The sequence below is a fragment of the Puma concolor genome, chromosome B2 (assembly GCF_028749965.1).
Source record: "Puma concolor isolate L17-30 chromosome B2, mPumCon1.1.hap2, whole genome shotgun sequence".
NCBI lineage: Eukaryota > Metazoa > Chordata > Mammalia > Carnivora > Felidae > Puma > Puma concolor.
The window spans coordinates 19,019,403-19,032,306 of record NC_141671.1 but is presented as its reverse complement, the minus strand read 5'-3'; the positions used below and the strand labels follow the sequence as shown (position 1 = coordinate 19,032,306).

The 12,904-nt window shown below is 39.2% G+C and overlaps 1 protein-coding gene across 2 annotated transcripts in view; it reads right to left on the bottom strand.

Moving 5' to 3' along the window:
- The window catches only part of LOC112853414 (orofacial cleft 1 candidate gene 1 protein), a 200,033-nt gene that overhangs the window by 87,557 nt on the left and 99,572 nt on the right, over positions 1-12,904 (bottom strand). For both annotated transcript variants that reach the window (XM_086706313.1, XM_086706314.1), the window contains exons 6-7: positions 11,680-11,746; positions 11,205-11,381 (exon numbers count right to left, since the gene is read on the bottom strand). In XM_086706313.1, coding sequence (XP_086562439.1) covers positions 11,205-11,381; positions 11,680-11,746 — 244 coding nt within the window. The remainder of the gene's footprint in view (positions 1-11,204; positions 11,382-11,679; positions 11,747-12,904) is intronic.

Genomic DNA, 12,904 nt, shown 5'->3' with positions numbered 1-12,904 from the left:
CAGAGGATGTGGGTAAACAATCCAGTAACACGTCCAGCTGCTAAGACGATGATCGCATCGCTAATGCGGCAGAAAACATTGTCCTGTATCATTTTGTTCTGTCCTTTTACTGGGCAGCTGTTTATATTAGGAAAAGACTTGGACTTCTGCAATACCAGCTTTGTGATTTCCAGTCTAGCATTTCCACGATTCTAAGATTCTTAACCATCCTTTCCACCCTCGTATACATTCTTATGCTCACATTTTTATGTTAAAGCTATATAAATTTCACCGGCGTATAAATAGATCCAGTGGTTGTAATGTGTGAGCCCATTTCTCATCCATGAACCAGAGTAACAACGCAACATCTCTCAATGTTAAAATCATTCTTAAAAGAATTCCTATCCCAACCAACCAACGATGTACGAACGATTTTATAAAATATTATCTTACGAACACAGTTATCCATTAGGGGTTTTGCTAACATCGACTTGAAGACAACACAGAAAATAATTGTGCTGAATGGTTGGTAAAAAGTGTTACCAATGGTTTCAATTTTAGCATTAACAGAAACAGGAAAAGATAACACAAATAGACGTTCTCCTAATTTCCTGGGCAAATCTGTCTGATTAACTGTAAGCAGGCAGTTCTTTCTGAGAGGACAATAAATGAAACTTTTCTTATTCTATTGAAATTCTCAAAACTCAAATATCTGATTAAAATGCTCTTTCCCAAACTGAATGTTGTTCTAGAACTCTTACTCCATTTAAAAAAAAACAAAAAAAACAAAAACAGGAAAGTAAACTTAAATTGATGTGTGTTGATTTGTATAAACTGACCAAATATTTTCTCTTTCATGTATCTCCATAAATTTTTTCTTCATTTCAGAAAGAAGGATACATTCCTGAGTGTTTATTTTTAGCCTTTGAGGTCAATGAAGGAGATTCAACTCACTTAGGAGCCAAATGGGGTCTACAGACACAAATCCAGGTCAGTTCAATAAACCTAAAGCAAATGATTTGCCTGTCTATTTCCTTCATCTTAATAACAGTTGAAATGTCTTAAAGCAAAAAGAATATATATTTTTTAATGTTCTATAAATTTAGGGGTGCCTGGGTAGCTCAGTCGGTTGAGCGTCTGACTTCAGCTCAGGTCGTGATCTCACAGTTTGTGAGTTCGAGCCCCGAGTCGGGCTCTGTGCTGACAGCTTGGAGCCTGGAACCTGCTTCGGATTCTGTGTCTCCCTCTCTCTCTGCCCCAACCCCACTCACACTCTGTCTCTCTCTCTCTCTCAAAAATAAATAAACATTAAAATATTTTAAATGTTCTATAAATTTCATATAACACTTGTTTCCCATCTTAAGGGGAAAATAGCCACAAGTGAGAGTGATGTAAACAGTTTTATACAACATGACTTCTAAAATAACCTAGGCTATGTGCACTATGGGGAGAAACAATTCTCATCACATATCTGCTCAGACAATTTGAATTATGCACTTTACATGTGCACTACAAGTTATTTTTATTACAAATTTTTGTGCAGGTGTAACTTTAATGGCTACACCAATCTGAAATTAGATTTAGAGTCACATTTGTAACCGTAATCCATGATTTCTTTGGCTCAGGCACAACTATTATGGATCTCCTACCCTTATTTCAAATTACCCCTCATCTCTGCTGGAAGGATCTAAGGCCTTAGATCACATATGCCCAAACTAATTTCCCTCAGTGTCTTTAGAACATTTGCCATTTTCTTTCTCTACCGCTCCTCCTTCTGCTTTGCTGCTGCCTATGTAAAGGTTTTTCTACTAACAGAGGAGTTTTTCAAACCATTCTCATCATGGAATCAATGGTGGCGCCTCCACTCTATGAAGCCACAGGAAAACCATTTGTTGTCAATTCCAGAGCTGCCATTGGGGCCACCTCCAGTGACAACTGTTGCCTCCAATACTAATATTTGCTGGTACCCATTCTAGGCTATGGCACATTCTCTCCAAAATCTTCTTTTGTTCTGATCAGACCTTAGACTCATGCCTCCATCCATCCCATGTGCCATTGGCAATGTCAAGTGAAGGGATATACATAGTCTTTGCCCACAAGGTACTCCTCCACATTACACAAGTTAGCAGGTAGAACCATTGTGGTTCTTCAACAACTGACAGAGATCTCAGTTCTTATTCCAAGACCCTCTCCCAAAAAACCAGGAAGAAATGCCTGGGGATTAGATCATGGGACAATATGATTGGCAAACACTACTGTAATCAAAATTTGCACACCCCACTCACAGCAATGGACAGACCATCTAATCCAAAAATCAACAAGGAAACAATGGCTTTGAATGACACATTGGACCAGATGGACTTAACAGATATATTCAGAACATTTCATCCTAAAGCAGCAGAATATGTATTCTTCCCCAGTGCACATGGAACGTTCTCCATAATAGACCATATACTGGGACACAAATCATCCCTAAGTAAGTACAAAAAGATCAAGATCATACCGTGTATATTTTCAGACCACAATGCTATGAAACTCGAAATCAACCACAAGAAAGAATTTGGAAAGGTAACAAATACGTGGAAACTGAAGAACATCCTACTAAAGAATGAAGGAGCTAACCAAGCTGTTAAAGAAGAAATTAAAAACTATATGGAAGTCAATGAAAATGATAGCACCACAACCCAAAACCTCTGGGACACAGCAAAGGCAATCATAAGAGGAAAGTATCTAGCAATCCAGGTCTTCCTAAAGAAGGAAGAAATATCTCAGATACACAACCTAACCTTATGCCTTGAGGAGCTGGAAATAGAACAGCAAATAAAACCCCAAACCAGCAGAAGACAGGAAATAATAAAGATTAAAGCAGAAACTAATGCTATCGAAACCACAAAAACAGTAGAACAGATCAATGAACCCAGAAGCTGGTTCTTTGAAAGAATTAACAAAATTGATAAACCACTAGCCAGTTTGATCAAGAAGAAAAAGGAAAGGACCCAAAGAAGTAAAATCAAGAATGAAAGAGGAGAAATCACAACCAACACAACAGAAATAAAAACAATAATAAGAGAATATTATGAGCAATTATATGCCAACAAAATGGGCAGTCTGGAAGAAATGGACAAATTCATAGAAACATATTCACTACCAAAACTGAAAAAGGAAGAAATAGAAAATTTGAACAGACCCATAACCAGTAAGGAAATCGAATTAGTAATCAAAAATCTGCCAAAAAACAAGAGTCCAGGGCCAGATGGCTTTCCAGGGGAATTCTACCAAACATTTAAGGAAGAGTTGAAACTGTTCCAAAAAATAGAAATGGAAGGAAAACTTCCAAGCTCTTTCTATGAAGCCAGCATTACCCTGATTCCAAAACCAGACAGAGACCCCACTAAAAAGGAAAACTATAGACCAATTTCCCTGATGAACATGGATGCAAAAATCCTCAACAAGATATTAGCCAACCGGATCCAACAAGACATTAAAAAAATTATTCACCACAACCAAGTGGGGTTTATACCCGGGATGCAGGGCTAGTTCAATATCCGCAAAACAGTTAACGTGATTCATCACATCAATAAAAGAAAGGACAAGAACCATATGATCCTCTCAATAGATGCAGAGAAAGCATTTGACAAAATACAGCATCCTTTCTTGATAAAACCCTCAAGAAAGTAGGGATAGAAGGATCATACCTCGAGATGATAAAAGCCATATACGAGCAACCCAACGCTAATATCACCCTCAATGGGGAAAAACTGAGAGCTTTCCTCCTAAAGTCAAGAACAAGACAGGGATTTCCACTCTCGCCACTGTTATTCAACATAGTATTGGAAGTCTTAGCCTCTGCAATCAGACAACACAAAGAAATAAAAGGCACCCAAATCGGCCAGGAGAAGGTCAAACTTTCACTCTTCGCAGATGACATGATACTTTGTATGGAAAACCCAAAAGATTCCACCAAAAAACTGCTAGAACTGATTCATGAATTCAGCAAAGTTGCAGGATATAAAATCAATGCACAGAAATTGGTTGCATTCCTGTACACCAACAATGAAGCGACAGAAAGAGAAATCAAGGAATCGATCCCATTTACAGTTGCACCAAAAACTATAAAACACCTAGGAATAAATCTAACCAAAGAGGTGAAAAATCTATACACCGAAAACTATAGAAAGCTGGTGAAATAAATTGAAGAAGACACAAAGAAATGGAAAAAGATTCCATGTTCCTGGATAGAAAGAACAAATATTGTTAAAATGTTGATACTACCCAAAGCAATCTACATATTCAACACGATCCCTATCAAAGTAACACCAGCATTCTTCACAGAGCTAGAACAAATAATCCTAAAATTTGTATGGAACCAGAAAAGACCCCAAATAGCCAAAGCAATCTTGAAAAAGAAAACCAAAGCAGGAGGCAACACAGTCCCAGACTTATACTACAAAGCTGTAACCATCAAGACATTATGGTACTGGCAGCAGAACAGACACTCAGATCAATGGAATAGAATAGAGAACCCAGAAATGGACCCACAAACGTATGGGCAACTAACCTTTGACAAAGCAGGAAAGGATATCCAATGGAATAAGGACAGTCTCTTCAGCAAGTGGTGCTGGGAAAACTGGACAGCGACATGCAGAAGAATGAACCTGGACCAGTTTCTTATACCATACACAAAAATAAACTAAAAGTAGATAAAAGACCTCAATGTAAGACAGGAAGCCATCAAAATCCTCGAGGAGAAAGCAGGCAAAAACCTCCTGGACCTTGCCCGCGGCAATTTCTTACTCAACATGTCTCTGGAGGCAAGGGAAACAAAAGCAAAAATGAACTACTGGGACCTCATCAAAATAAAAAGCTTCTGCACAGCGAAGGAAACAATCAGCAAAACTAAAAGGCAACTCACAGAATGGGAGAAGATATTTGCAAATGACATATCAGATAAAGAGTTAGTATCCAAAATGTACAAAGAACTTATCAAACTCAACACCCAAAAAACAAATAATCCAGTGAAGAAATGGGCAAAAGACATGTATAGACACTTCTCCAAAGAAGACATCCAGATGGCCAACTGACACATGAAAAAATGCTCAACATTACTCATCATCAGGGAAACACAAATCAAAACCACAATGAGACACTTGCCGGAATGGCAACATTAACAACTCAGGCAACAACAGATGTTGGCGAGGGTGCGGAGAAAGAGACTCTCTTTTGCATCATTGGTGGGAATGCAAGCTGGTGCAGCCACTCTGGAAAACAGTATGGAGGTTCCTCAAAAAACTAAAAATAGAACTACCCTAGGACCCAGCAATTGCACTACTAGGCATTTATCCAAGGGATACAGGTATGCTGTTTTGAAGGGACACATGCACCCCCATGTTTATAGCAGCACTATCAACAATAAACAAAGTATGGAAAGAATCCAAATGTCCATAGATGGATGAATGGATAAAGAAGATGTGGTTTATATATACAATGGAGTATTACTCAGGAATCAAAAAGAATGAAATCTTGCCATTTGCAACTACGTGGATAGAACTGGAGGGTATTATGCTAAGTGAAATTAGTCAGTCAGAGAAAGACAAAAATCATATGACTTCACTCATATGAGGACTTTAAGAGACAAAACAGATGAACATAAGGGAAGGGAAATAAAAATAATATAAAAAAACAGGGAGGGGGACAAAACAGAAGAGACTCATAAATATGGAGAACATACTGAGGGTGGCTGGAGGGGTTGTGGGAGGGGGGATGGGATAAATGGGGAAGGGGCATTAAGGAATCTACTGAAATCATTGCTTCACTATATACTAACTAATTTGGATGTAAATTTTAAAAAATAAAAGATAAAGTCAAATAAAAAAAAAAAAAAATTTCCCTTCCTCTCTGGTCCTGAGCTGTTGGCATGACATCAAGCTTGTGTGTCTGACTGTCTCTTACTTGGAATTAACCCTTTCCTAGGAGTCATCTTACTTTTTTCTTAAATGGAAATGCAATAAATGAGCCGACCAAATGGCAGCTAAGAAAAGCTTAGCAATGTTTGAATTTAATATGGAATTTCATTGATAGAGTGTAACTCCTTAATCTGATGGCTAGAAAGTATTTTTTAAATTTCCACCCAATATTTAAAGGAAACTAGGTTTTTAAAAAATGGCATTTCTGTCCAACTGCTAAGATATTGACCAAATCACTGATATATCAGAAAACCTAAACTTCTGTATCAGTTTTGTCACTAAAAGCTATGTTCATTTTGGGCTCCTTTAAACCACAAATCCTCAGACATGCACTGAGTCCTAGACTGAACATACTTGAATCAGCTAAACTGGGATTCCACATACACATACACACACACACACACACACACACACACACACTGAGTGGTTCTCTGCCACTCTCCCTCTTCAATGACTATTTGGGGTGGGGGGTGGTCAAGGGGCAGAGAGGGAGGGAGAGAAAGAATCCCAAGCAGGCTCCACAATGTCAGCACAGAGCCCAATGTGGGGCTTGATCCCATTACCTGAGATCATGACCTGAGTTGAAATCAAGGGTTGGACACTAAACCAACTGAGCCACCCAGGTGCCCCCTCTGCAAGTACTATAATTCTGAATTTCCATGGGCTCATCATCATCAGATCAGTGCATAGCTGGCAATGAGCAGAGAGGATGAGCTGGGATTGGAAAAACAGTCCACACACACAAAGCACAAGTTCTGGGCATGATGGAACAGAGGACATGTGACCAAAAATAATCCCATAATTCTTACTAATGTTTTTTTGTTAAGCATCTAAAAGGTGGAAATATACTGATATTTACTTATGGGATGATAATTTATGCTCATTGTAATAATACCGTGAGGGAAATATCTAATTACCCTCTTGCCTAAGTAATCACACGGGTAGATGATATAAAATTTTCTTTTTTTTAATATTAACAAGAAACACTGTGTTCTATAATATCTCAAGTTTCTAAAATCACATATTTCTTCTTCATTCACTGACCATAAAATTGTACATTTAATTTGCAATTGAATCCTTTTTTGGAGGGTCTCTCAAAGTCAGGCAAACAGGGTGGGTTTGAATAGAGATGTAGCAAATAACTTGTTTCTTTCTTTTTTTGATTTTTAAAGTTTATTTATTTATTTATTTATTTATTTATTTATTTATTTATTTTTGAGAGAGCCAGAGACAGTGTGAGCAGGGGAGGGGCAGAGAGAAAAGAGAAAGAGAATCCCAAGCAGGCTCCCTGCTGTCAGAGCAGAGCCTGACACAGAGCTTGAACTCATGAAACTGTGAGATCATGATCTGAGCCGAAACTCAGAGACAGACGCTTACCAGACTGAGCCACCCAGGCACCCTGCAAATAATTTTTTTTCTAAATGTTGACCATGTTCCAGAAGACAGATGGTATAACCCCTACCTATGTAATGTCTGGCTAATTGTGTCAGGATGATAATAAATCATTTCTGGATTTTCCATCTAAAGTTTCTTTTTGTTCCTTCCACTCTGCTCTCTCTACCTTTGAGTCACAAAATTTTCTCTCTCCTTCCATCTTCCAGAACCAGGCCAACTAACTGTCACTCATGACAATTACTACCTTCTATCTCCCAGATATGGGAAGAGGCCCATAGTGGCAGGTCTCAACCCACGCTGTCCATCAAAATGCCTTGTAGAAAACTTGGAATGTAGACCTACCCAACGACCATCCTGAAGGTTATGAGTGCCAAAGAGTCTCTCACTTCTAGATAATTCTCATATATAGCCAGGGTTGATAAACACTAACAGAGGAACATAAATTCTAATTTTAGGCATATGTAAAAGTGATAAAGCAATATATGTTTACCTAAGCAATTATACTCGTCTCGTGGAAACTCCTACATACAAAACCAGCATCAAGGAAGTTGGCCTTTGGTATAGGCCTTCTTTAAAATCATGGAGAAGCTACTATTTCCTGGCACGCAGAACTCACTCAGCCTATGTCTGGGAATACCCTTTGTGTTCAGACTTCTTTAATATCATAGAACTGATATTAGAAACAACAAGTACAATTGAGACCATGTTGGGAATATTATACAGTGGGTCAATATTGGTTAAGCAGCATTTGGGGTGTTGGGATGTTATAGCTCTCTAAGAGTTCTTGAAAATCTACCATGCAGATTTGCACAGCTAAACTTCCAGAAGTAGTTAGCTACAATCACATTGCTTAGTACAAGACACCAGCCACATACACCTATGGAGTACTTGAAATAAGGCTAGCCCACGTTAGGATTTGTTGTCAATGTAAAACACACACAGATTTCAAAGACTTCATACCCCCCCAAAAGTGAAGTATCTTTAAATGTTTACATTGATTATTACTTGAAATAATAATATTTGTAGATATTTGTAGCTATTGTTTTAAATAAAATGTATTATTAAAATTAGTTCACTAGTTTCTTTTTATTAATGTGAACTTACATTAGAAAATGTAAGGTTGTGGGGCGCCTGGGTGGCGCAGTCGGTTAAGCGTCCGACTTCAGCCAGGTCACGATCTCGCGGTCCGTGAGTTCAAGCCCCGCATCAGGCTCTGGGCTGATGGCTCAGAGCCTGGAGCCTGTTTCCGATTCTGTGTCTCCCTCTCTCTCTGCTCCTCCCCCGTTCATGCTCTGTCTCTCTCTGTCCCAAAAATAAATAAACGTTGAAAAAAAAAATTTATAAAAAAAAAAAAAAAAAAAAGAAAATGTAAGGTTGTGTGTGTGGCTCGCATTATATTTCTACTTTATAACACTTACCCATAATTACTTCCGCCCCAACACTTATCACAAATGTCATCCTTTTCATAGACCTCATCCTATCCTCTCTCACCAACACTTACTGTACCATAAATGTAATTATTCTCCATGACTGGCTTTATTCAGCTTCTATCAGCCAAGCCATCAAGTTGGTACTCCACCTCTGAATATTCATCAAAAAACTTAAAATTCAAGGTTTCCACGTAGGCTTCTAGTCTTCTGGGATCACGGAGAATAAGAATTCCTACTGAAAAAACCTGAACACCTCTGTTGAATATAAATTTGTAAAAAAACAAAAAAAAAAAAAGCCTGCTCCAGCCTTCATTTGTGCTAAGGGACACACTTCTCTCTTGTGGTGAAACACCCTAGCTCCATAAGAAAGACTGATTTCCCACCACAGGAACCAAAGACCTAAAAAAAAATCTTTGCACTGAAGGTACCAGAAGTTTTCCTTCAGAGTCCGGGGTTGAACAAGAAGAAGCCAGACGAATGCCATGGGTCCCTAAGTCTCCTTCATGCTGCTGAACATCTGTCACTCTGCCAGAATTTTCTTTGCCAGCTTGGGAGGTCGCTGATCTTGAATGTCTGACCCAGCTCTAGAGTCTCCCTTCTGAATATGTCAGCAACCTCTCAAGATGTTGTCTTGATCTTCCCGCACAATGCCCTGTGACATGTCCCATAAAAAAAAGAGGGAAGGCATATGGCAGTGGGATGAGATGTGGAGATCACGGAGTCAAATGAGACTTGGCTTAAATCCCTTATTCCACCATTTATTCTCTTTCTTACTTCAGTCAAGTTAAAACCTAGATTTTCTCGTCTATAAAATGAGGAGAGTAATAAAATATACTGGATGTAGAGTCTACCGGTTGGATACAATATACATTCACGAACCCCCCCCCAGTTGCAGCTGGAAACTTGACTCCCAGGTAACAACATTTTCCGGTCTCTGTGACTAGACTTGTCAGGTGACCAGTTTCCAGCCAGAGGGTTATAAACAGAAACAATACATGTAATTCTGGGTCTGTGACCTTCAGCTTCCTTCCCAGAGCTTGGAACATGGAGCTGATATCAAGTCATGTTGGATCATGCAGATGGGAACGAGCTTAAGGAATCCAAAGGAACGAAACAGAAGGTACTAGAGCAAGCCTAAGCCTCTGTTATTGAGGCTTCTATTGCATTAGCTGATATGTATCCTAATATGCCCAAGGAAGTACAAAATGAGAGAAGAGAGTGCACATAAAACGCTTAGCATAGCGACTAACTGATACTAAGCACTTGCAAACGGAGGCTTTTATTTTCATAAGCGATAGCCCTACGTCTAGCCACTTTTCACAGACTTCCAGAAAAATACACACAGACACATGCAAGGAGAATAAGCCAAGCCAAATTCACTGATTAGAACACGCATGATACGACGTAGAATGCAGAAATCTAGAGGCTGGTAGAATTTCCCCCGAGCCTTAGGAATCAAAATTGGTACAATAAATGCTCTGTACACCATGCTAACCCATGGGGATCTGGATTGCCTGCTCTGTACAGGTGGAAATCACGATGAGGCTGCTAAGTGGGACCAGCAGAGAAACACATCTGTGCCAGCTCATGCTTCATTACTTCAGACGGCTCCCTTTCAAAAAGCTATCTGGTCATTCAATTCTGATGTCTTTTGTCCTGTTCGATGGATGAAGACGAGAGCAAAGACAGCAAGTTTTAATGACTTCCTTCTCGATAGGTACAGAATAAACAATCTTTCCCTCTTGGCAGCAAAGAGGCCCAAGCTTAGAAGAAGAGCTGTCTCTCTCCCTCTCTCTAGGAGTCCGCCATCTTGTATCAGCCCGATGCTAAGTATGTACGCATTCCCCTTGCTTGGGTAGAATCTTTTAAATAGTTAACTATTGGAAATAGCCCTATGCCAGAAAACGGAGGAAACTGTGGGTGAATGTGGATTCCTGCATATAAATCCTAACTACTAAGGCATGCTTTCTGCATTTAGCAGATGTTAAGTGAAGCTCCTAGCACAGATGTCCCAACCTATAGAGAAACTGTCCTTTTCCAAAGGAAGGGGCCATTGAGGTCTTAAGGCCCCAGAGTGAGAGGCCCGCATCGTTTACGAACATACTGGCACAATGGCATCCTATAAATGGGAGTGTCAGCATTTCATCCCCTATCTGCCCCAGAGTGTGATGTCCTGAGATTGAACCCGTTCCATCTCAGCACCCCGAGACAAGACTGGATTCACTGCTCAGCAACCTTCACATATGAGATTATGGCCTGCATACCAATGGCAAAACAGATCCTACGTGTGCCCTCCGCGTGGCATCCAGAGCCTCTCAGGAAGCCTGTGCAGACACGCTGGGATGGAATGCCTGATGCCGGCTCCAGGATGCCCAGGTTAGATCAGAAGCACGGCAACTGTCAGCGAGTATGAAGATAATCAGGACTGAAGTCACACCTTTTGGTTCAGCAGAGGCCAGCAGCCTGAATTTTTGTTGGTGAGCTGCAAGGGTAGGATCCAGCGTGTCACGTCTAATAACTTTCCTGTCTGAAGTCTGATGTGCTAAGAGATCCGGGCTGCTCACGTTAAAAGCTGGGTTCCCAATGCCTTCCGTAGCCTCTCTATCTTCTTTAACTAGAGCAAAACAAGGAGGTCAGAAGATCATTCTAAAGCAAAATGTATTCCAATGACAAGCAGAAAATTCCTCCCAGTAATTCTTGTGCGGAAAGACTCAAGTGTATCATCCTCAAATGTCACCAAAACAGAATTAGGTTAAAATTAACTCTTAAAAAAAAAAAGAATAAATGATTAAAATAATTACAAATTGCACCCTGACAAGCAAGAGCAAAATTTCGCCCACAGCCATTTGTCTGTAATTAGTTAATTAATCCTTACACAAATTATGAGCAATAACTCATCAAGCAAGGCTCACCCATCAGAAATTCAGCCGACTTGGATTTCTTCTGCTTAGTTTGCTTCAGAGCCTTCTGCCGAAACTTCTGGAGGGAAATTGTTAAATGAATAAATTAGCTAAAGAATGAAGATCATCATTTATGATCCACAACTAACACAGGATTTTAAATATGGGATGGCATTGAAATGTCATTTAATTTACATCTCTCCTAAAGGGGTCAAACACTAATTGAACAACAGAAGTGGAAGAATTAAATAAAAGAGGATAAGAAAAGTTAATACAAATGCCAAATGAAGGTCACGTTCAAATACTTTGTTTTTATCATTTTTAATTAATGCAAAGGGCCCTCAACAAATTAAGGACACTAGCCAATTTGCACAGAGAAGCTTGCACTGCAGGATTGACAGGAATTCGGACAGTGCTATGATGCCATTTCATTTCGGCGAGATAGAATGATCTTGTAGAAAACGTGCTCAGCGTTGGTGCTTGCTTGTGTCCATATTTGTTTTAAACCGCTAAATTCCAGCGTGTGAATTAATTCCTTCTTGAAATCTAACCAGGGATAAACATGATCCAAAATTTCAGCAAAAGTCAAAATGATGTGAAATGCCAAGAGTTTCATAGTCTCCTGGGACTTACACAAATTTCATAAAATGCCACCTCACTGAAAACCAGAATTCATTACATGACTGGGAAAGCCATTAATATGAGAATGCATAATAAATGTTCAAAAATGAAAATGAATAGCCAGAAATATTATTAGAGTCCTCAGACTCCTACAAGTTCCAAATGAATCCTTGATAACTGTCAGACTAAATTTTAAAAATATCCGTGGTGGAAATGCTCAAGTTTCAGATTAAATTATAAAATTTAGGTTAGCCATAAGCCAAAGAGCCAGAAAGATAAAGCATGTAGAAATGAGCAAGCCACGGTTACATGTAAAGATGGCGTATCAGACAACGCATCAAATCAAGTTTCTGACGACTGGATTCAGAATAACAAAATGTCGTGTCCATTTTACAACCCTGTGTCATTGCTTTTACTAGATCTCCTGGAGCTTCTAACATTGCCATTTTGCGTTACAGTGTTTGGAAAAAACCCGACTTCTTTTTAAAAACCTCTTTCCTTATTCTTATAAATATCACAAAGCAATTAAATCATAATACAACAGGTTGCATAAATAGCCTGGTATCGTAAAAGCATGTTAAAGATTTAGGAGCAAATAGTCCACGTAGCCAACCCA